The sequence below is a fragment of the Tamandua tetradactyla genome, chromosome 2, assembly GCF_023851605.1.
Source record: "Tamandua tetradactyla isolate mTamTet1 chromosome 2, mTamTet1.pri, whole genome shotgun sequence".
Classification (NCBI taxonomy): domain Eukaryota; kingdom Metazoa; phylum Chordata; class Mammalia; order Pilosa; family Myrmecophagidae; genus Tamandua; species Tamandua tetradactyla.
In genome coordinates, this window is record NC_135328.1 from 12,039,124 (window position 1) to 12,065,209 (window position 26,086).

General features: G+C 37.3%; 1 protein-coding gene across 4 annotated transcripts in view; it reads left to right on the forward strand.

The window, feature by feature from the left end:
• LOC143666105 (F-box/WD repeat-containing protein 12-like) overlaps positions 1 to 26,086 on the forward strand; it is a 109,033-nt gene that overhangs the window by 62,969 nt on the left and 19,978 nt on the right. The window contains exons 8-10 of one of the 4 annotated variants that reach the window (XM_077139595.1): positions 1,744 to 1,922; positions 2,013 to 2,140; positions 6,986 to 10,639. In XM_077139595.1, coding sequence (XP_076995710.1) covers positions 1,744 to 1,922; positions 2,013 to 2,140; positions 6,986 to 7,103 — 425 coding nt within the window. In that variant the 3' untranslated portion in view covers positions 7,104 to 10,639. The other 3 variants (XM_077139601.1, XM_077139598.1, XM_077139592.1) reach the window with 3 other exon arrangements.

Genomic DNA, 26,086 nt, shown 5'->3' on the forward strand with positions numbered 1-26,086 from the left:
TTGATTCAGATGATCATGTGATATTTCCTTCGTTCTATTAATATGGTATATTACATTGATTTTCTTGTGTTGAACCACCCACGATTCTTTAAAGTGTTGTTGGGTTCTGTTTGTCAATTTTTAAATCAATTTAATTTACAAACACTCCATACTCCCTATTCCCTGGTAGCCTCTAATCTGTTTTCTCTCTGTGGATTTGCTATTTCTAGAAATCTTTTATAAGTAACATCATACAATATTTACCCTTAAATGTCTTGCTTATTTCACTGTGCATGATATTTTCAAGGTTCTCCTATCTTGCAGGTTTGCTAGTATTTTGTGGAGGACTTTTGCATCTATATTCATAAGGAAATATAGAATATAGAAAAGACGTTTTCTTTTCTTGTGATACCTTTTTTTGGCTTTAGTATTAGGGTGATGGTGGCCTCATAGGATATGTTAGGAAGTATTCCCTCCTCAGTTTTTTGGAAGGATCTAAAAAGAATTGGTAGTATTACAGTTCTTCTTTGTACATTTGGTAAAATTTGAGTGAAGCCACCTAGTTCTGGGTTTTTTATTTTATCTTTCAATCTATTTATTGGTCTGTTGAGATCTACTTTTTCTTGAGTCAGTTTAGGTAATTTGTGTATTTCTGGGAATTTGCCTATGTAGTTTAGGTTGGCATACAGTTGTTCATAGTATCATTTTATAAACCTTTTATTTCTGTGAGGTAGATAGTAGTGTCCCATTTCCATTTCTGATTTTACTTATTCGCATCACTCCATCCCTTTTCTTACTACTGTGTCAAAGGCACTGTTCTCATCACTGCCTGCATTCAAAGTTGAATAAAAGCCGCAATTATTTTCTTCCTCAGGTAGCAGTTATTCTAGTAGGAAAATAAGACCCTCTGCCCACTCCACCCTGTCTGCTTATCTGTTTTCCAAATCCCACATCACTCCAGCAGGCCTTCCCTGTGATACTTAGTATTTTTTTTCTTTTATATTATGCTCATTTGTTTTCATATCTTTATCTGACCATACGTTTTACTCTGAGCTTACTGTTAGCCAGAGAGAAAAAGGAGACAGGATTTGTCATATAACCTCTTATCTGGTACAAGAAGACATATGAATTCTTCATGAGAGGTTATTTTTTCCCCAGTGTTAAATCTCATAAGGAAATTATCAAATTGACTCTCTTTTTTTCTTTTTTTATGCAGCATGCTGTACAGCATAAAAGACAGTATCTTCAATAGTAGCTTTTTTGGGGGTGGGGATGGAGGTACCTGGTCTGGGAATCAAACCCGGATCTCCCGTGTGGAAGGCAAGCATTCTACCACTGAACCACCCATGCACCCTAATAATAGTTGTTTTATTATTGGTAAATGTCATTTTTACCAAATAGTTCTTCCAAACGTTTCTCATGTCACCCCGTCATAAATGGTAAAGGATGGAAGAAAGGGAGCTCCATTTGCTGAATGGTACTTCATGCCAAATATTGTCCTATTCACTTCTTCACTTCCACATGCATTATTTCATTTATTCTTTACTAAATCCCCCAGGTGTAATGAAGTGTAATCATTATTTTAAAGTTGATGAACTGGAGATTTAGAGCAGTAAATGTGTGGGACAGGAGTCAGATGCAGGTTTTACTTCAAAGCTGTTACTCTTTTCAAATGAGCCATACCATCTTAGGTGAGACATATTATATATTCCAGTTGCCCTACTACTAATAAGATGCTCATATGTGTGTTTTTATTTCAAAAAGTACAACAGATTGCAAGTTTCTTGTTGCCAGGCATCATGGCTCCTCCTCACCTAATGAAAAGCCAGGGTTCTCAAGTGATTCTCCTGGTCTCTGGTTCAGAGCTGGTGCTCTTCACCATACATGGCCTCCAGCTGGCCACCTTTCAGGACCACCAGAGGCCTATCACGTCAGTGTGGGTGGTGAGTATGATGTCTCCCTGCCCACACTCTTGTCTCTCTGCCTTCTGGAGGATCCATGTCTATATCTTCACTTGATTTTATCATTTTAAGGACTCAAGCCATGTCATCACTTCCTCCTTTGACCTCTCTTTGCGAGTGTACAAGTGGAATATGGGAAATGAATTTCCAGTCCTCAAGAGCTGCTATTACTTGCTTGGAGGATCCCACAGATGGGCCAGGTAATTGCTTTTGATTCCTTTACTTTTCCTATATAACAGTTGTACTGACCTACCAATTTTTTTTTTTTAATATTTTATTAGAAAAGTTGTGGGTTTACAGAACAATCAGGCATAAAATATAGGATTCCCATTTACCACCCCACCACCAATGCCTTGCACGGGTTTGGAATATTTGTTACAGTTGATGATAGCACTTCTTTGTAATTGTACTAATTTTTTTTAACAGTAGTTATAACTGATGAAAATTATTACAGTTGATGAAAATTATTAAAATAGTACTATTAACTGTTGTCCATAGTTTACATTAGGTGTATTTTTTCCCCCATTTACCACTCTATTATTAACACCTTTTATTAGTATCATACATTTGTTATAATTCATGAAAGAAAAAATCTTATTCTTGTACTTTTAATGATACTCTATCATCTACAATAGGGTTCACTGTGTTATGCAGTCCTATATTTTATCTTTTAATTTTTATTCTATTAACCTATTTGACCTAAAGTTTCCCCCTTTTAATCACACTCCCCTATATAGTTCAGTGCTGTTAATTACATTCACAATAATGTGCTACCATCTACTTACAAACCTTTACAATCAACCTAAATAGAAATTCTGTACCAATTAAGCATCCATTCCCCACTCTCTAATCCCAGTCTATCCCCTGGTAACCTATATCCTAGATTCTAACTCTGTGAAGTGCTTATTATAATTTGTTCATATCAGTGAGATCATATTTATCCTTTTGTGTCTGGTTTATTTCACTCAGTGTGATGTCCTCAATGGTATTTTTTTGAGGATAATGTCGTAAAGGATGTGGATAGAACTTGGGGTTAGAAACCCACGCTACACTGTCCCTTACCAACTACTGTCTTTAGGCCAGTCACTGCTCAGATTCAGTTTCCTCTTCTGTTGCCAGCTTTAATTGGGTATTCTGCATCATCTCCTGTGATATACCAAAGCATCACATGAAGTTGGTATCATCCGCATTTTACCAGAGAAACAGAGGCTTAGAGATCTGAACATTTTGCCCAGAGTTACCCACGTGGTTAAGCCAGGGTTAAATCCTGAGTTTCTGTGATTGAAGCCTGGTTATTAGCATTAATCCTTCCTCTGTAGTGCATACTTTTGGCAAGATTCTGGTTTGATTTATTCAAACTAACAGAGTGTTTGTGAGAATCAGTGAGGGCAAAATTGTAAAGGTCCATAAGAGTGACATTTTGCATTTTTTTTTCTAATACTGGATTTATTTTTTTATTGTGAAAATGACATATATACAAAAAAGCATTACATTTCAAAACATACCACAACAATTAGTTATAGAACAGTGTTCAGAGTTTGGTATGTGTGCTGGTTTGAAAAACCATGTTTTAATTAAAATCCCATTTCATAAAGGTAGAATAATCCCCATTCAATACTGTACTTTTGAAACTGTAATCAGATCATCTCCCTGGATGATGTGATTTCGTCATGAGTGGTTGTTAAGCTGGATTATATGACAACATGTCTCCACCCATTTGCATGGGTCTTGATTAGTTTCTGAAGTCCTATAAAAGAGGAAACATTTTGGAGAAAGGGAGATTCAGAGAGAGCAGAGCAGAACGACATAGCCACGAGAAGCAGAATCCACCAGCCAGTGACCTTTGGAAGAAGGAAAATGCCTCCTGGGGAACTTCATGAAACAAGAAGCCAGAAGAAGAAGCTAGCAGATGATGTCGTGTGCTCACCATGTGCCCTTCCAGATGAGAGAGGAACCCTGACTGTGTTCACCATGTGCCTTTCTAGATCAGAGAGAAACTCTGACTGTGTTTGCCATGTGTCCTTCCACTTGAGAGAGAAACCCTGAACTTCATCAGCCTTCTTGAACCTAGGTATCTTTCCCTGGATGCCTTTGATTGGACATTTCTATAGACTTGTTTTGATTGGGACATTTTTCTCGGCCTTGGAACTGTAGACTAGCAACTCATTAAATTCCCCTTTTTAAAAGCCATTCCGTTCCTGGTATATTGCATTCTGGCAGTTAGCATACTAGAACAGTATGGGTTACAGTTCCACAATTTTAGGTTTTTCCTTCTAGCTGCTCCAAGATACTGGAGACTAAAAGAAATATCAATATAATGTGATGGAGATGTTATAATTTCTTGCCAACATGGCTGCCGTGGCTGATGCAAGGCAACACAAAAATGTCCTAGCCCGTGACCAAAGCACTAACCTGAAATCTGCCCTCCACCCTAGCAACAACGGTGACCAATCCCAGCCCGACATGTGTCCCTGCATGCTTCCCAGCCTATATAAGCCTGGGCACTTCCTCAATAAAGTGGACGCCTTCCACTCACCCCTGAGGGTTGTCTCCTGAGTCGTGTGCTGTGTGCTGTGTGTCTGTGTGACTGATTCAGTACAGCCACTTACCCCCAGCCAGCAACTAACCAGCCATCAGCTACCCAACAATAATGATTCAGCAGTCATACTCATTTGTTAAACCGTATCTTCTCTGTTATAACTCCACCTTCTCCTTTGATCCTTCTCTCAATCTTTAGGGGTACTTGGGCTATGCACATTCTAACTTTTTCATGTTGGAAGGGGCTGTTGTTAATATGGGATAGGGAGATGGAACTAGTTGATGTTCTGGAGAGGCTGGCCTCTCCGCGTTTTGGGACTTATCTGGCCTAGGAACCCATCTGGAGGTGGTAGGTTTCTGGAAGATAATCTTAGTGCATGGAACCTTTGTAGAATCTCAGATAAAGCCCTAAGTATTCTTTAGGCTTGGCAGGAATGGTTTCGGTTGGAGTTTGCTAAACCATGATATAGCAGTATCTAGCTGAAGCTTGTGAAAGAGTAGCCTCTTGACTCTATTTAAACTTTCTCAGCCACTGATAGTTTATTTGTTAAAATTCTTCTCCCCTTCTTGGTCAGGAAGTCATTTGTGATCCCATGGTGCCAGGGCCTGGCTCATCCCTGGGAGTCCTAACCCATATTGCCAGGGAGAATTTTACCCCTGGATGTCATGTCCCACTTAGGGGGGAGGGTAGTAATTTTACTTGCAGAGTTGGGTTTAGAGAGAGAGAAGCCACATCTGAGCAACAAAAGAGTTCCTCTAGAAGTAACTCTTAGGCATAACTATAGGTAGGCTTAGCTTCTCTGCTACATAAATGAACTCCACAAGAGCAAGCCTCAAGATCAAGGGCTTGACCTATTGACTTGGGAGCCCCCTAATGTTTGAGATAGTAGCAGATTTCCCTGGTGGTAAAGTTTAGTCTGAACCCAGTTAGCTTTGTTCTTATCTCTTTTTCAGTTTCTTTAACAGTTGTTGTATGTGGCAGTGCTCACTTTCAAATATTTTGGAATCACTAGGTTTTTTACTTGCCAGAATAAGTTCTACAAGGAGGAAAAGGCTCTCAGGTACTTGAAGATCTTAGTAAGAGATTGAATATTCCATTTGGTTACTTACAGCAATGCCGCTGACACCGCAGACATCAATTATTTATCACAAGATATGGAGCAAATTCAACCTCCTATGACAAGCATACTTTACATTCTTAAATTAAAAATGCAGCATTCAAAACCAAATAATTAAAAAATTATAGCTTTCTGTAGCAAACCTACCTAGTCTCTAAGGTTTAAGTCAATAATTGTTTGAAGATAATTATTAAAGCAAACTTCCAATTAATACAGGAGAATCTTTGTTCTCTTTGGTAAACAGACTCAACTTTATGATAAAATAAAGAATTAAATAAAAATTTAATGTGAATTTTGTGGTAACTGGTCTGTAAAAATATATATTTTAGGAATTGTTCACCCCCCTCTGTAAATATATTTTAACCATCTATCTTGCCTTTTCTAAACACAGCATAATGGCTAACTTGGCACTTTGCATTCTGAAAAGCTTTTGTGTCAACAATTTCTCCACTTAAAATTCCTCATTAAATTCCTTTGAAATTTGAGGTGTAGGCCAAGTCAAAGTGTTTGAGGGTTAAATTCTGAAGTTCCATGGTCTTGCTAGGTAACATCCTTACAAAATGCAAAGATGAAGACTACTGGTTGTCCTCTTCACATCAGGAAGCAGCAGTCTTACTACTCCCTCCTTGACCTCTACTTAGACCAGCCAACTTTGCATTTTTCTCAGAGTTTCTGGAAACTGCCACATTCTACTCTTCATATAAGTTGAATATAACTTTGGTTTCAGTTTGAAGAAACTCCGTAAGTCAGCATGGAATTTATTTCCAGTTGAAAGTCATATTATGAAAGCTGAAGCAGCAGGATTTCGAGAGCAGTCTATAGCCAGAAACTGGTAGTCTGTTTGAAACTCCAGAAGTCCTATCTCTAGTTGTTTCTGGTTTTTGTTTTGTTTTGTTTTGTTTATACGTATTTTATTTTTCTCTCATGCCATAGAGTAGCATTGTAACATGGTGGAAAATGACTGTACCACATCAGCTCTTGAGTTTATATCTCCATTCAGGAGAACAATGAGATCAGTCAGGAATTGATAGGTCAATTCTAAATTCTGGGGAAATGACTGACTTGCCTCAGTTGAATTTGGTTCCTATTCTCCTGTATTAGTTACAGTTTCTAGAAGAGCCAGAAAATCATGATTCAGGCAGCTCCTCTCAAGAGATCCAGAACCATTGTTCCCCCTCAAAAACATGATAGTATTTGTTAGTTGTTACGAATGAATTGAGGTTCTCATATCAGAGGCCCAGAGAAAAAAAGAGATAGAAATGGTTCAGGATGAGATGGACTGGATGGGAGAAATTACAGGAAGTTGTACTCTATTTTCATGTAAGGCTTTTTCTACTTAAGTTTGTCCTTTTCTCAGGTTTACACTCAACCTGTCACTTCTCTTTACAGTGGATTCACTCATGTGCAAAGTGATGGTGTGAGCATTGTAGGTGTGGAAGCCAGAGGCATTGGAACAAGTATTCTGAGGTCATATTGCTTCAAAGTGCCTAGGAGCTGCACCAGCTAATGAGAATCTCACTTCAGTGAAGAGCTTGTGTGCATACAAAGACTAAAATGATAATATCATCAACGGTGGGAAAGAAATTAGTCATTCTTAAATGCCTCCCATTTGCCAAGTACTTTGCTTTGTGATTTTATTTTTAAATCCTCACAGCCAACCAGTGAAGTAGGTATTATTTCTGTTTTTCTTTTCTTTTTTTTTGTATGGACAGGCACTGGAAATTGAACCAAGGTCTCTGGCATGGCAGGTGAGAGCTTTACCTGCTGAGCCACTGTGGCCTACCCTGTTATCTCTGTTTTTCATACAAGGAAAATGAAATACAAGCGAATAGTAATTAACTCATTATTAGCCCCATTTTTTCCAGCAGCTATGCAATCCACCTGGGTTTATTCAGCTAATCAGTGGTAAAGAAGAGTTGAATTTAAGACCAGGGTAATTAGAAAGCCCATGCTGTGTTTATACTCTAATTATTTTTGTTGTCCAAACATGTAATTAATTAATTAAATCTTATTCTATGTTATGTGCTGGAGAGACATAATTAATAAATATTTCTTGCTGTCACATAGATTAGTTTTTTGGCTACTGCACTGCATAACTCTAGGGATAACATTTATATATTTTGTAACAATTCCAGGGGCAACATCTGGAATTGTTCATTGTGAAAGCCCATATTAGTTTGGTGGGTATATCATTCAAGAGCTCTTACTTGCAGGCAACAGGAACTGACACTGGTTAACTAAAACAAAAATAATAAAAGGTATTGATTGAAAGAAATGGAGTAGCCCACTGGGTCAATGGGAAGCCTGAAGAGGAAGAACTGACTTGGAACCAGGGGAGGTTGGCAACAGGGAACAACTGAGGCATGCAGCAGCAAGGCCTGGTTTGGACTCTGGCTCTGGAACTGCTGCTGGTACCATCACCTCTGTTCTCTCAAGTTCTACAACACTGCTGCCATGGTATTCTCATTACCCACCGGACAGTCATTGCTGCCACCCTTGAAAAATTTTCCAGCTACTCCTAAGGGAGTGGGATTCTTTAAGACTCAAAATGCTAGGTGTATGATATGATTTGCTGTACCTAAGTCACATGCCTATACCCTCAAGCCCAGAGATGGGAGGGAGAGTATCTGGCCCCTTCAGCTTCAGTAGTAGGTACTCCCAACTTCACACAGTGAAGGTTTCTTAAGAAAAAAAGGAAAATTTCCTTAAAAATAGAAGATAAAAAGAATATAAAGCTGTCTGTCTCTTTAGGTATTAAATATCCAAAAATATCCAATTAACTGTATTTGCACTTAACTAACATGTATCCTGTACATCATGAGAAGTAGTCATTACCCCTAAAAGAAACAACCCAAAAGGCTCTGTGAGGTCTTAGAACTGGCTTCATGTCAAAATTTATGAATGGTATCCATTCCTCTTCCAGTTCTATTATAATTTTGCCTGATGTATTATCATGTTTCTATCTGCATATCAAAAAAAGCCTCTGGATGAATTCGTAGGAGTGAATTGCTAGGTCACATGGTAAGAAAGTGTTTAACTTTATAAGAAAATTTCATTTTGTTTCTAAAGTGGTTGTAATAATTTACATCCCCCTGAGCAATCAATTTATGAAAGTACCAGTTCCACATCCTCACCAGCACTTGGTATTACCAGTTTTTTTTTTTTTTTTTTTAATAATTTTAGTCATTCACATGTGTGTGTAGTGGTAATTTATTGTGGTTTTAATTTGCATTTCTTTAATGACTAATGATGTTGGGCATCTTTTCATGAGCTTATCTGTCATCTTTGAAAATAAGAAAATGTTAAATGTATGTGTGGTCATCTCTAGCTGTAGTTAAATATATAGCTGTATGTAAAATATATCATGATGCTACTATCAGTAAAAGAGTATGGAGAGTGGTGCACTGGTGGTTCAATGGTAGAATTCTTGCCTGCTGTGTGGGATACCCAGATTCAATTCCTGGAGACTGCCCATGCCAAAAAAAAAAACAATAGCCCTCAAGGTCATAAAAATAGTATTGGCACAGGAAAAAAAAATCATATCAAAGGAACCAAATCAATAAGCAGAACTGATTTACAGAATAATTAAGAACGTAGTAAAAAAAAGTATGATGACATTTCAAATGATAGTAGAAGCGTTTATTTTATACAGAAATCACAAGAATAATAAAAGAAGTAGGTCTCAAAATATAATTGAATTACAAGTTTACACATAAAAATGTAACAGTGAAAGTACTAGTAAAAACACAGATACAAATGTGTGTTTATCAGGCCTCAATGTAGGAAAGTCTTTATAATCAAAGGAAAACACTAGAATGGAAAGATTTAGATTAAATGAAGATAACTTAGACATATCATACGTGAGATGAAAATGAAAATAAATTGAAGTATTGACATCGGTGAACAAGCAGAATAAAGACCTTCAAAAATCCTCTCTCCCATAGAAGCAATGAGAACATTGGAAAAAATTTTTCACAATTAAAATGTTTCCGATACCTGGAGTTAACCAAAGGCTTGTTGCAATACAGGGAGTGATTATTCAAGCAAAATGACTATAAGAACAGTGAGCTTTGTTGTGTTTTAACCTACCCTTATTCCCATAATCCCCAAGTAGTCTTGAAAACCAACTGTCTGCATACATGGTGAAACAGCAACCTACTACATTAGAAGGGGGAAAATTTCTTCAAAAATAATCATCATTATTTTACCTGTTTGGTGGTTCAGTGGAAGACTGTCATTATTTTACCTGAATTGGAGTTTACCCAGGGCAAACAGCCATTTCCTTGGTGGCGTTTGTCAAAAATGATCAGAAACAATTTTTTTAAAGATTGTAGCATCCCAAGGTGATGGAAAACAATTGGGGTGAACAAAAGGCTAACCCAAAAGCTTAAAAGGAAAAACTAGAGTCCATAGAGGGTTTCAAAAGCTTTGACCCCTTCCAAAGATTCTAGGAGGTCACACTGAAGCACAGGGGTACATGCATGCACAGATATACAGAGCTTTATGTATGCTTGGAAAAGACCTGAGAAGCCCCTATGCTTTCACTTCTGCTTAACCTTGAGGTTATACATAAGTAGGAAGTGAAGTCTAAGGCAGATTTATAAACTACCTGGCTAAGTGTTGAAAACACACCCCAACATACACATAGAGCTCTCAGAAAAGAGACTTATTGGTTATAGCCAATTAAGAAAATCTCAGTCCACTCACTAGCTGGCCAGAGATTTTGGTGGCCATACAGTACAAAGAATATAGACTTGACAGAATTAGGTCAGAAAATTTACTAAACAAAGAGCAAAAAACAAGAAACACAGGAAGGGGAAGAATCTTATTTCTAGAGTTGCCACATTATATTACTTAAAATGTTCAGTTTTCAACCAAAAAATTATGAGACATGCAAGGAAACGAGAGTATGTCCCATGCAGAGAAAAAAGAAGAAGAAAGAAGTCAATGGATGCTGCTCTTGAGGAAATGCAAACACTGTAGTTATTAAAAAAGACTTCTGAAATCTGCTATTTTTAAAATGTTCAAAGAACTAAAGGAAACCATGGCAAAAGAAATAAAAGAAAATATGAGAATGATGTCTCAATCAGTAGACATCATTTTTATATGTTTTTATATGTTTTATATAAACATAAAATTTTTTGTTTTATATTTTATATATCATTTTATAGTTTCTATCTATGAAATTATAAAAAGAAAGAACCAAATATTCTAAACTAGAACAGTGCAATAACTGAAATGAGAAAGTCATTAGAAGGAATAAAAAGCAGAATGGAGCATACAGAAGAATAAGTCATGAATTTGAAGATAGGTCAGTGGAGATTATCAAGCCAAAGGGAAGGAAAAAGAAAAGGAAAGAAGAAAAATGAGCAGGTCTTCAGGGAGCTGTGGCATATGATCAAGTGTACTAGTGTATGCATAATGGGCGTTCCAGAAGGAGATAAAGGAGAAGAAAAAATATTTGAAGCAGTAATAGCCAAAACCTTTTGGAATTTGATGAGAAACATTAATCTACCCATCCAACAAATTCAACAACAAACTCCAAATAGTATAGATTCAAAGAAATCCACACAGAGACACATCATAATCAAACTTGATAGACAAAGATTTTGAAAGCAGCAAGAGAGAAGGAACTCATCATGTACAAAGGAACCCCAATAAGAGTGATATCTGATTTCTCATCACAAACCATGAAAACAAAATGGCAATTGGATAACACATTCAAAGTGCTAAAAGAAAAAAGACTGTCAACCAAGAATTTTATATTCAGTAAAACTATCCTTCAAAAAATGGTAAAATTAAGATATTCCAGAATAACCCAAACTGACAAAGATCCTTTATAGAACACCAAACCTACAAAAAATACTAGAGTCCTTTGGGCTTAATTAAAAAGACACTAGTAACTCAAATCCACCTGGTGAAGTAAAAAGCACCAGTAAAGATACATAGATAAATAGAAAAGAAAATATAAATAGACTTTTTGTTTATAATGCTTTTTCATCTACCTGATTTGAAAAACAACTGCATAAAACAATAATTAGCAACCTATATTGATATGCATACAATGCAAAAGAAATAATTTGTTAGAAAAACACCAATTTTTAAAAGCATGAAAGAGGAGGGGAATGGAGCTATATAGGAGGAAAGTGTTTGTATGATATTGAAATTACATTTATGATAATCCAAATTAGACTATTACACAAGTTTTAAGATGTTAACTTTAATATTCAGGCAATCACTAAGAAAATACAGTAGAGGATGTAATAAGGGAATTATAATGGCATATTAGAAAATAATTGGTTTGACACAAAAGAAAGCAGTAATGGAGGAATAAAGGGATAATAAAGACATGACATTGGAGTAAAATATCAAAGTGGCAGTTGTAAATCCTACCTTATCAGTAATTACATTAAACTGTGCATGGATTAAACATTCTACTTAAAATGCAGAGAGTGACAGAATGGATTTAAATAAAATGATCCCATTAATACTATATAAAATTGGCACACACACACACATTTTGTTCAGCTCTCTTTTGGTTATTGATTGCATGGTATACCTTTTTTTCCATCCTTCACTTTCAACCAGTGTGTCTTTGGAGTGGGCATATTAATATCAAATAAAATAGACTTTAAGACAAAAATTCTTATTAGAGACAAAGAAGGATATTTCATAAGAATAAAGAATAAATCAATCAAGAAGATATAACAATTGTAAATACATATGCACCTAACAAGAGCCCCAAAATACATGAAGCAAGAACTGACAGCAATGAAGAGCAAAATAGACAATTTAAAAATAATAGTTGGAGATTTCAGTACTGCACATTAAATAGAGGATAGAATAACTAGAGAGGAGATCAACAAGGGAAAAAGACTTTAGAAACACTATAAACCAATCAGAACTAACAAATATCTGTAGAACACTCAACAAACAACAGGAGAATACACCTTCTTCTCAAGAACATAAGGAATATTTTTCAAGACAGACTACATGTTAGGCCATAAAAAATTGAAGGATTGGAATCCTTTGATTAGAAAGATAATCAAATCAATCTAACTTTACACCTTAAGGAATTAGAAAAAGTAAAGGAAACTACACCCAAACCAAGCAGAAGGAAGGCATTGTAAAGATTGGTGTAGAAAGAAAAGAAATAGAGAACAGGAAAACAATAGGGAAGATCAATAAATCCAAAAATTGGTTCTTTGAAAAGATCAACAAAATTGCAAACCTTTAGTTTGACTGGCCAAGCAAAAAAGTGAGGTAGCAAATTACTGAAATCAGGAATGACAGTGGGGACATACGGCCAACATACAAAATTTAAAAAGTTATGAGGGAATATCGTGTACTAGGCACCAAATGTTCAACAAAGAATTATCACTAATCATTTTCAAATTCCTCCAAAAAATGAAAGGGAGAACATTTCACAACTCAGTCTATTAGGCCAGTATTATGCTAGCACCAAAACCAAAAAAGATATCACAAGAAAATACAGTTATATAACAATATATCTTATGAATATAGAAATAATTATCCTCAATAAAATACTTTCAAATTGAATTCAACAACACATAAATAGTATTATATACCATGTGCAAGAATGAAAACTACAAAGCATTGTTGAAAGAAATTAAACAAGACCTAAATAAATGAAAAGTTATTCAATGTTCATGGATTTGATGTCTTAAAATCATTAACGGGAATACTCCTTGAATTCCTTTACAGGTTCATTGCATCCCTGTCAAAATTCTGCATGCCATCAGACAGATCAAATAATGATAATTCTTGGGAAAAGGGCGTTAAATAAGCACCACCCCTGTCCTGTCTCCGTTAGCTGCCAGGCTGCTGGCGTTCACCATGGCTATGGGCTGTTGGTTTTCAAGACTGCCAAGGAGCTGGAAAGTGGGAGATGGGACTACTGTGTAAGGTACAGGGCCACAAGTCTTGCTATTCTTACTGATATTCAGCTGTTTTCCTTAAACAAACACTTCCCAGATTTCTGCAAGCTTTGGTTAATCTAGAGTTCTGAAAAATTTGATTCTGACCATTTTTGTTAGTTTTCTCATTCCTTCTATGGGGAGAGAGTTTTTTGAGGTGCTTGCTGTACCATTTTCACTGACAACACTCCTTTGTGTGTCCTTTTACCATATCTCCATAATTAATCATTACATATTTTCTGGAATCAGCTATTTCTCCAAAGATGCCTAGTCCCTTTTATTAGAGATTGGTATACCTATACCTATATCTACATCTATATGTATTTTTAATATACATTATCTATTGCTGATAGTTGAGATCCAGCTAAGCAAGATACCATATATGAGGTCCCTAGTAATGACTCAGACTCTGGTTGTTGAGAGATTCCACAAAGACATTTCTGAGCCCAGAAGCTCCAGTTGTACCAAAAAAATAATAAACATAGCAATTGCATGTAATTAATTTGATGCAGTTCTAACAGATTTATATGTGATGTCACAGTGAAGCAGAATAAAATAGGATAACGGTAAGTCCCTGGTTTCCTATTCAGCTCTGAAAAAGTTAGACAACTGAAAGTCCCTTGTGTCTTATCTAGCTCCACAGAAACTAATAGAGCTGCAAACTTCCTGGGAAAAAAGTTTCCTAAAGCCCCCAAACCTCCCCAAACCACTAAAAGCTTGTAAAATTCTGGGCTCAAAATTAATTCTTATTTAATGTTAGGAAGCATAGGGTCGTAAAGATTGTTGACCATTTGCCCAAAGCCAGATTTTAGGTATGTGACAACAAACTACTGATTCTGCTAGCTAACTCCTTCTATAACCTATAATAAAGAAGATATCAAAGGTTACTATGGAAACCTGCCACCAACAAAACTTTCCTATAAAATAAGCTAACCCATTCCACTCAGTGCATGTCCCTCCCTTCGGCACATCTAGGTACTCTCTCTTTTTAATAAACTTTATGACTTATTATTACTGGCCCTCTCATCTCTTAGTTCTTTTAGTTTTGGGGCTAATGAACCTGGATTAGGTCTCAGCTGGCACCATTGCCAGCAGGGCATCAGTTACAACAGGAAGACATCACAAGTTCTATTATTCACATTTTATGGTTGAAAAAACTAAATAACAAGTAGTACACTCAAGTCTATAAAAGTCTAAAAAAACCATATCAAACAGCAATATCCAGCAGGATTTCATTTGGAATCCAGTTCTGTCTGGTTGCAGAGCCTTAACAAGTAATAAAGCTGTGCAAATTAATCTCAAGTGTTTTCAAGAAGAGGGTTAAATTAGTTCTGCATCCTCAGCAAATATTTCATGAGAGACTGCTAAGAAAATAATGTGCTTGAATAACTTGTCTCTTCATTAGTTGATAGGTAAGACTAAATGAATAGATACCCAAGTCCCTAAAGTCACCCTTGTCTGCATTCTGATTTGTATTCTTTTTCTGTGTGCCACATACACATTTCAAAATAGAACCATGGAGTATTGTTATCAAAGAGCTGAAAGCTGGAAGAGACCCTGGAGATTATCTAGTCCGATTCTTACACTGTAGCCTCACAAGAGCTAAGGGCTTGTGAATGAAAAGGGACTTGTCCAGAGACCTTAGAATGTTAGTAGAAGAGCTAAGAACAGAACTCAAAACACTGAGTTTTATCAAACAGTAGTAAAAATAGTAATTAAAAATGACAGCAATTGCAATAATAGCTACTGTCATTTTGTGGGTATCTGCAATATGCCATGTACATTTATTATTTAATACTTAGAACAATCTTTTAATATGGCTTATTATCTCTATCTTGAAGGAAATAGTTTCTAAGTCTCTTATGGACTCAAGACTTTATTATATTATTTTCATCTTTAGGATCAATTTGTATGTATTCATAATTTTAATTTTATGCCTCTATAAAAGGTGTAAGAAAATAATGAAACATTGTATCAATGAGAGACAAGATTAGGATAAATATATTTCATGATCAATACCAGGAAGATCTCTACAATAGCTAAGCTTTATTCTTGTCTTAAGGAGAGCCTGAAAAAATAACAATATGTTGCACCATATATCACCAATTCAATTTGCAAAGAAACAGGATCATCTGGACAAAACAATACCTTAATCTTTCTTTTGTAGGTGATATCTGTTGATTTTTTTTGTAGTGATTACATTTATGCCTTGAATTTTATAGTCTTTTTCTCTTTTAACTTGTCTCAGCAGTCCTTTACACCTGCTTTCTGGGATCACATATAGCTCATGGAAGGAGACTGCAGGTGTGTTCTGTACTAAACCTTCTAGATGAACTGTCTCTTGCACTGTGCTATTGTTCACCAGAAGCGTACATGAGGAAAATAGCCAGTTGTCTTTTGAAGCTTTCCCAAAAACTTCTTCAGAGCTTCTTTTTCTTTATCAATCTCCCTGCATCGGATAATGAAATTCTTCTGGAGCTTGAGAATATAAATCTTGGTTTTCTTTTCCTCCCCAAGGTTGTTCACATAGGCTTTCCGCAGGTACATGGTGTCTCCTGCTCTTAAGGTGATCTTCTTCTTTACTGCGTAGCCCACTGCAGCCATGTTCAAACTTGGCAGAGGACGTTAAAAACAGGAGACTGGGACTGCCTGTAAGTTCTGCAGCAGATGTTTCTCCTGGGGTTTGGAATAGTAGAACCATAGCACCATGGAAACGGAGACTCACAGAATCTTGGAGGTGAATGGAATCAGACACTTCTTTAGCCCAAACCCTTAAATTTACTGCTTAGGCAGAGTTTTTTTGTTTTGTTTTTGTTTGTGTTTTGGGGGGGTACATGGTTCTGGAAATTCAACCCAGGTGTCCAACATGTAAGGTGAGCATTCTACCACTGAACTGCACGTGCACCCTCAGGCAGGGTTTTTAAGCTTGTAAATATTCTTATTTTAGATAGATAAAAATTGCAATCAGAGTGTTTACTGTCATTTTGTGCTTATAGTTAATATTGAATGGTAAGCACTTTTAGTTGTTCATAATCAGGTTCAGAATATTTATGGATAGAGAAAAATAGAAAACTCTAATTTAGTATTGTATTTTAGTTTTAGAAGCTATTCTACATTTCCTTATGCATTCCCTTCAAAGTATTATGTAATTGAGGCTGTGGCATTTGTTCAGGTTTACGACTGGAATTGATGAGACCATCTTCATAAAATGTATATACCATGCTGCTTTTCATATTAAAAAGAGGGGGAAACAGGAAAATGTATATGTTTAATTTGTGCAAAAAAAGAAACACGAGAAAGGTACTAATGAGGTTATAGAAGCAGTTGGAGACAAGGTGTAAAAGATGGGGGAATGCAAATGAAACAGAATGAATAAGATCAGTGACTGCTTTGAGTGTTCTCACATTTAGAAATACGTTAATGTTTCATGTGCTCAAAAATAATTAAAATCAACAAACATTGGGGGATGGTACCACAAATTATGTTATATATATTCTAGGATTGAGTAAATAAATAAAAATGTTGTGGGTAATGTGAGCTATGGATTTTTTATTGGAGAAAGAAACTGCAAATAAGGGGAAAGTTGTACTCTACTATGTGGTATTAGATTAAAATTAGAGATATCAGTGTAAATTCATGGTTATAAGAATCAGTATGAATTCTTGCAGGGAATGGCCACTAGAAACTCAGGTCTCCAAAGGTGCCTTGGAGGCTTGGAATTTTGTGACCCTCCCCAACATGGTTTGAGCCCCCTTTATTCCTGATCTCAAAAAAAATTGGAAAGGCCAGAAGACAGGTTTCATGCCACCCACCCTCTTAAATTTTAGCTATAATTTTCACCTAAGCCATGATTCTATGGTTTTATTCCTCTTTAAACACATCATGAACAGATATGTATGTCTGATTCTTCTGGTTCTTTTAAATCAGGAACAGAAGTCTTATATATATATAAATTCAGAAAAATGTATTCATATTATCACTAACAACTAATGAATTTAATTACTGAGAGTTCAATCAGACCACAATCTGAGGGAGTTTTATTCTGGTCCAGACACGTAGCAGTGAGGTCCCAAGGGTTCTTCATATGCAAGACACACCAGAAGAGGTGATAAAGTTGTTAATAATAAACTTTTGGACAGAGAAGACTTGGGAAAACAAGATAAGGCCTACAAATAATTCAAGGACTGTCAGGTAGCAACGGAAATAGGTTGTGTATCACCTGAAAGCAAAACAAGGATTAAGCAGGTAGAAATTCCAGGTTATAGCTCAAGGTAATGAGGAATTTTCCTGACCTTAGAGGTGTCTCCTAATAAAATGAGGTCTTTGTCACTATTTTATTGACAAATAAAAGCTGAAGCTGAAGGATCGTCCTTAGGGGTGTTGTAAAAGGAACAAGTCATCTTGTATTTTGGAATATATCTTCTCTAAGGTGTTTTCTAGATAGAAATGATAAAAATTATCAGTACTCCACTTACAACAATGTCATTACCTTTTTACATGTGAAGAAATAGAATCTCAGAGAATTGAACTCTGTCGAAATGAAGCTAGGAAGTATGGATGGTCTAATTGAAATCCTGAAATCTATTTCTATGTGAGTCTTTGCAGCAAGGGGTTCTTAGGATCCCACATCCAGTCAGTGAAGTCTCTTGTTAGTCATATAACAGAATCAGTGTGCCCAAGATCATGTCCAAATCATGGGATTCCTCACTGTGTACCACATGTCTATTCAAGTGAATACCATGCAATAGGTTGGCTTAAACCATCAGAATTTATTAGATAAAGGTTTTGAGGCCAGGAGAAGTAAAAAAAATTGAGATGTCATCAAGGTGATGTTCTCACCCAGAAGACTGTGTCTTTCTGGGGCTGGCTACCAGTGATCTTTGATCTCGGGTTCCTCTGTCACATGGCAGTGTGACACATGGCAGCCTCTTCTGGCCTTTCCCTTCTCTTCTGGGTTCCACAGACCTTCAGCTTCTTGTTTCCCATGGCTTTTCTCTATCTGCCTGAGTTTCATTCTGCTTATAAAGGACTCCAGTGATAGGATCAAGACCCATCCTGATTGGGCTGCACCACACCTTAACTGAAGTAACCCTCGTCAACAGGTCCTACTTAAAACGGGTTTATACCCACAGGAATGGATTAGAGTTAACCTATTTCTCTGGGGTACATGCAGCCCCAAGCTATTACATCACCCAAAACCTAGCATCAACCTAGGTCTGACACATATTCATCTATAGATATTCATCTATAGCCCTGAGCCCACTGTTATCTGGGTGAATTAAGCTCTTTTTTATTTTGAGGACTGGGATCCTAACTGAGCAGAATAAAGTGCTGGAAACCATGAACCTCATGAACTTCTGGTTAATTCATGTGGTTTGTGTCCAGGTTAAAGCTGCATATGGCCTGGTCAGTCAGACTATTTTGCCAGGACTTTAAATGATGTGCTGGGTCAGCTCATTAGTCCACTGCTTGGTATGGAATTCAGCTGTACTAAACATCAGGATAGGCATTTTCCAGCAGAATTCATGGAGAGAGTTGGGTTGAAAAGGAAAACTCTTTTGCTCAGGTATGTGTATGTTGTAAGATTTGGAGCCAGAGAGTATTAATATTATTTGGAGCCAGAGAGTATTAACATTATTAGGACTTCACAAAAAAACCTGAAATGGCTTTGAACTTTTACAGGGCATATACATGGGAGTTCAACTCAATCTTTTCTAGTTGATGCACAGAGACATTCCACCTTATTTATAGGTTATTTGTTGAGCAGGGAAAACAATTTTAAAATACTTTTTTTTGGGGGGGGGTATATGGTCTGGGAATTGAACCTGGGTCTCTCGCATGGAAGGTGAGCATTCCAACACTGAATCACCCATGCACCCTAAAATAATATTTTAATTGTTGTAACATAAGAAGGGTCTAAGTTCTTTTTCGCCTTACTTTTAGCTTCTGTCTGGAGTAAGTGGAAGTAGTGGAACTTCACCAATGGGGGAAAACAGATGGTCACTCAGGGGGCAAAACTGAGATTGAACCTTGAAGGGTATCATTCAAGGTGCAACTTGGGGCAGTGTGCCGTATTTAAAGGATTATGTTCCCTAGAAAAGCCATGTTTTAATCCTGACCCAATCTTGGTTGCGGTGGGGGGTGTGGGGGTAAGCCATTTCTTTTAATCCCTATTCAGTACTTGTCATGGTTAGGTTAATGTGTCAACTTGGCCAGGTGGTGGTACCCGTTTGTCTGGTTTGGCAAGTACTGGCCTTTCTGTTGCTTTGAGGATATTTCATAGAATTAAATCATGATCACATCATCTGCATCCACAGCTGATTCCATTTGTAATCAGCCAAGGGGAGTGTCTTCTGCAATAAGTGATGCTTAATCTAATCACTGGAAGCCTTTTAAGGAGGATTCAGTTCTCTTCCTGCTTCAGCCAGCAAGCCTCTCCTGCGGAGTTTGTCCAGACCCTCCATCGCAGTTCTCAGCTTCACAGCCTGCCCTATGGATTTTGGACTCTACATTCCCATGGTTATGTGAGACACTTTTATAAATTTTATATCTACAGATATTTCCTGCTGATTCTGTTTCTCTAGAAAACCCTAGCTAATGCAGTCCTGTGTGTTGGAAACTTGATTAGGTTATCTCCACAGAGATGCAACACCCAATTGTGGGTATTAACCTTTCATTAGAGGGAGATGTGACTCCACCCATTCCACATGGGTCTTGATTAATTTACTGGAATCCTAATAGAGAGGAAGTGTTTTGGGGAAAGCTTCAGAATGATGTGAGACCCTTTGTATTTCCCTTTGGATAGTTTCTATTGCTTTGTCCTCAAGTTAATTACTATTTTCTTTTGCAATGCTTTATCTGATGTTAATAATATTGAGAGTATTTTTCATCTCACACATTGTGGTTTTCATTTCTAGAAGTTTGATATGGATCATTTTTTATATCCTTCATGTTTCTCTTTAATTTTTTAATGGATGGAATAGTTATAAGGTAGATGCCTAAGATGGTCCCTAATGATCCCTGCTTCCTGATATTCATCCTTTTGTATAATTTCCTTCCTTTAGTGTGGACTGATCTAATGACTTTCTTCTAAATAATAGAATATGGCAATGTGATGGAATGTCATTCCTGTGATTAGGTTTCAGAAGACCATAACTTCAGTTTTGCCCGCAGATTCTATTGCAGTTTTGGTAGGCACATTTTGATGAAGCAAGTTGCCATGTTTGAAAGATCAACATGGCAAAGAACTGAGGCAGCCTTCAAGGCAGTTGGAGTTGGCACAATAGGGTATAGAAAAGGAAAGGGACTGAGTGAGGAACTATCAGCTAAGTGTGTGTGAAAGCAGATCTATCCCTAGCTGAATCTTCAGATGAAAGCACAGACCCTAGGCCAACACACCGATTGCACAGAGGACTGAGCTAAGACATGCTAAGATTCTGATTCACTGAGATAATATGTGTTGTGTTTAGTGCCAAGTTTCTGGTAATTTGTGATACAGCAACAGATAATTAATACAGTAGTTTTTAAAACGTGCTTCTGTACTAAGTCTAACATCTTTCAGACTCAATCTGTTGATTGAACGATTTTTCTCATTATAGGTTGTATTTCCCTGATATTTTGCATGCTTGGTAACTTTTGATTAAATCTCAGATGCTATAAATTTTACTGTGTTGGGTGTTGAATATTTTTGTATTTCTATAAACATTCCTGAGCTTTGTTCTGGGACACAGTCAAGCTATTCAGAAATAGCTTGAACTTTTGGGTCTTGTTTTCAATATTAATTAAGTAGGAGCCAAGCTGTACCTATTCTAAGGACCAATTATTCCTTAATACTGGGTCAGGATCCTCCCGAGGTGTTCCAATGCCCCATGAGTTTTGAGGTTTTCCAGTCTGGTTGTGGGAAGAGACATTATTTCCAGGCCAGTGTGGATGCTGGTCCCTGTTTCCTCCCATTCGGGGTGGGGGGGGGGTTTCTCTCCCAAGCTGCAGGTAGTTTTCTCATATGTAGGCATTGATCAGTACTCTGTTGAATACAGAGTTCTTTGCAGATCTCCAGCATTTTTTCTCCATATATATGTTTCCTGTCTGGTACTCTGTTGTGCAGATGTCAACTGTCTTGGTCTTCCTGGATTCTCAGCTCTATAGTCTCAACTCAGGGAGTCCCCTGAACTCCAACTGGTTGCCTCTTCATTAAGACAATATACTGGGACAAGTTACAAACAAAGTCATCCTACATTTGTCCAGAACAGAATACACTTTCCCTCATATATACTGAGCTCACATGACAACTCCTTCCCATACCACGAATACACAGGTAAACCACCTACAATACCTAAAGGCCTAAATTTTTACATTAAAAATTCTATCCACCCTGAATACTCACATGCCACTCCTACAGCTGTATACGGACATTTATCTGAATATAAACATGTACAACCAAAACATTACGGGTATACATATACTAAATATCCTACATACACTTGACTCTTTCAAACCACCAAGTACACAAATTTTTTTCTCATGCACCACCCCATAATGGACCCACACATAATCCCACAACTATAAAATATACACACTTCACATTTTCTGAATACCCACATAACCTATATAACCTCTTATTTTCCAAACACACATACTGAAACTCCCAAAGACTACATAATCCATAAACTCTGTGAACCTGGATCACATAGAGCTACAAACAATTTATTGATCCTGTGCTGGTTTGAAACTGTGTGTACCCCAGAAAAGCCATGTTCTTTAACCCTGATTCAGTACTGCTGTGTGGGATCCTTTGATTAAGTTGTTTCTGTGGAGATGTAACCCACCCAGTTGTAGGTGGGACTTTTTGATTAGGTGGTTTTCATGGAAATGTATCTCCACCCACTCAAGGTGGGGTTGCTTACAGGAGTTATTTAAGAGGGAAACATTTTGGAAAAAGCTTTAGAACCAACAGAGACAACACAAGACCCAAATGTTTGGAGTTGTAGAAGGAAAACACCCCTGGGAAGCTGTTTGAAATGAGAAGTGAAAGACCCCAGCAGATGCCAGCCACATGCCTTCCTTGCTGACAGAGGTGTTCCAGATGCATCAGCCTTTCTTGAGCCAAGGTATCTTTCATTGGATGCCTTAGGTATTTTTATAGCTTTAGAACTGTGTACTTGCAACTTAATAAATTCCCTTTTCAAAAGTCATTCCATTTCTGGTATATTGTATTCTGGCAGCTTTAACAAATTAATACAGGTACCAGTTGCAAATAAGACCACCCCACCACACTGAAAATACCTATGCAAGCAATTGTACCAAATTCTTCAAGCATTACAAACCAGAATAACCTAATGAGATTCAGTGAACCCTTTAATACACACATCTATACACTATCCATGATTATACATCCCCAAAACTCAGATTCACACAGAACAGATGAACACCAACAGTCCCTGAACTCTTGCCAATATACACAAGCAAGTTCTCTAATGAAAAAGCTCTCATTTGGACTTCTAGAACTGGAAGTCATTAGGGTGATATTTGCTATCCCTGAAGTTTCCCCATCTATGTGTGCCTGCTCTCTTATTGAAGTTCATAGTTCTGACTCCCCAGTGAGTGCTGCTGGAGAACCCCTGAGAGCTTCAACACCATAGACTTTTTGACTATTCCATTCACCCATTTCCTTGTCTTCCACAGCATCTTAGGTCCTTAGACTGGATGTGCCCATGAATCTGGGAGCTTTCCTGTATCCTTTCACTGCACAGCCAATCCCCTTCCCACCACTCCTGGCCTACCAAAGCCATCTCCCTGGAGGCAGCACCCACAACCCATCTTAAATCCATCTTTTCCTCCTGACAGCTGTCTTGTGCTGTCTGCTTTTTCTAGAACACTGTTGGTGACAGGAGATGGGGGCCCTGTCACCAGTAGGCCTAGAGTTGACAAGGTCATTGTTTAAGTGAGAAAACAAGAGGGATGAGCTGAGCCATCTTAAACTCAGAATTTAAGTTTAACCACCAATATCTCAAGTGCCCCAGAGATCCTCTGTGGGTGTGTACAGCACCCCCCACCCCCATCCCCTGGGATCTTGAGAGCCTCTGCTGTGGAGCCCCTTATATCTGCTTTTGCTATGGGGGACACCTAGGCTGGTAATGGAAGTTGATCTCCAGGCCTTCCTCCTCAAGCTTCACCACCAGCCACCCAGCTGACCCCCCACTGTAACTCCTGGGAGTGCTTGGCCCATAAAATATAGGGGGCTTCCAGGGAGGGAGTCCTTGCCTCCATCCAAAGTTCTCACTGAATGAAGTTAAAAAAACTTCAGCGCTTAAGTACCTGACCCAGAGACACTTTCACCTAAGTCCTCATGCTGAAAGTTTTTTTCTGCTTTTTCATGTGAGTGACTTCCTCTTAGGTATATATTGATTGCTCTGAAGTATTCCAATAAAGAGAGTTTGGGAATGGATATTTGAGGTTGGGTCATTAGGGAATGCTTGACAAAAGGTCACGATTCAAGGGGACATGATGTGAGAAGATGCATTAACAATGCCTTTACACAGGATTCAAGTTTATAACATACTCTCAGATGTCTTATCTCAATTGATCCTTACTACCCTCTATTGGATGTTGTTCTAGTTTGCTGGCTGTTGGAATGCGATATACCAGAAGTGGAATGACTTTTAGAAAAGGGAAATTTAATAAGTTACAAGTTTACAGTTCTAAGGCCATGAAAATGTCTCAATTAAAGCAAGTCTATAAAAATATCCAAATTTAGGCACCAACAGGAGGTTACCTTCACTCAAGAAAGGCCGATAAAGTTCAGGGTTTCTCTCTCAACTGGAAAGACACATAGCAAACATAGCTATGTCTGTTAGCTTCCTCTCCAAGCTTCTTCTTTCATGAAGCTCCCCTGGGGATTTTTTCCAAAGGTCTCTGGTTGGTGGACACTTAGCCTCATGGCTCTAAAAGGGGAATCTCCAAAATGTTTCTTCTTTTAAAGGATTCTAGTCAAAGCCTACCTGGAATGGGTGCAGTTACATCTCCCTCTAATCAAAAGTTAATAACCACAATTGGGTAAGTTACAGCCCCATGGGAACAATCAGAAAGCTCCCAGACAATATTGAATGAGGATTAAAGGACATGGTTTTTCTGAAGTCTACCACAGATTCAAACCGGCACAGGTGTCCAGTCAATCTATACTTTTTTTCTCATGATCCTAATAATCGTTTACATAAGACAAAAATCAGAGAGGTTTCCTGTGATAAAATGAGAAGCCAGGATTTGAATTGAGATGTCTGACTAAAAACATCACACTCCTCCCATTGTACTTTACTTTCCTGCATGCACTTGACCATGTGTTCTCCAGAGAATAGTCAAATCCACTGGATTGATGAGAGGTACAGAGATCAAGCAAAGAACTTTTGTCATACCTTCATTGTCCTAGAGAATTCCGATTAGAACAGGGAGGTAGTAGAACATGTAAAGTTGATAAGTTCTTGAGCTCTACCTGTAATGGCTGGAGAAGGTACCTCACTCAGTATCGTCTATAAGGAGACCATTATATTTTAATTCATAGAATTGCTGAGATGGTCTTATAAGGTAATATACATAGTGCCCGGCAGAGTGACAAATGTTATACCTCTTTAAATGGCAGCTATTTTTCATATTATAATTTCATCTTTTAATTATCATTATCATTATCATCATTTTAATATAATGAGAGAGCAATGTAGAAGAGCGAAAGAGGCCACAATAGCCAAAATATCCTAGCTAAAGAGTGGATGATTAAAGAAACTGAGGGTCCTGGGATGTTGTGAAGGTGAGGTAGAGGCATTGGTCATCATGAAGTTTTCTTTTTTCACATCTAGAATGACCATCTCTCTCAACTCTGTGCTGCCCTTCAGTAATTGTGTGTCAACCACTATTGAGCACATATGAATTCTATAAGACACTTTCCCCTCTTCATTTTATACTCTGCAGTGTTTGAAATCCCAAAGGAATTTCCTACACAAGTGGATATTTCCAGGAAGTCCCAAAAGTCCTTATTTGAAATACTCTTACTGATTCCCTCCATTCTTTTTTTTATATCTGCTTTTTTGAAAAAAATTTAATTGATATGTTATATATTCACATACTATGTAATAATCCAAAGTATACAGTCAATGGTTCCCAATATCATCATATAGCTGTGCATATATCATCATAATGGACTTTTTTTCATTTTTAGTGCAAACATATATACAAAAAAGCAATAAATATCAAAGCACTTCACAACAATTAATGATAGAACAGATTTCAGAGTTTGGTATGGGTTACAGTTCTACAGTTTTAGGTTTTTACTTCTAGCTGCTCTAAGATATTGGAGACTAAAACATTAAATGTAAAGACATCATAAGAGACAAAGAAGGACACTTTATATTAATGAAAGGGACAATTCACCAAGTAGAAATGACAATCATAAATATTTATGCTCCTAATCAAGGAGGTCCAAAGTACATGAGATGGACATTGGCAAAACTGAAGGGAGTGATAGATGTTTCAACAATTACATCAGGAGACTTCAATGCACCACTCT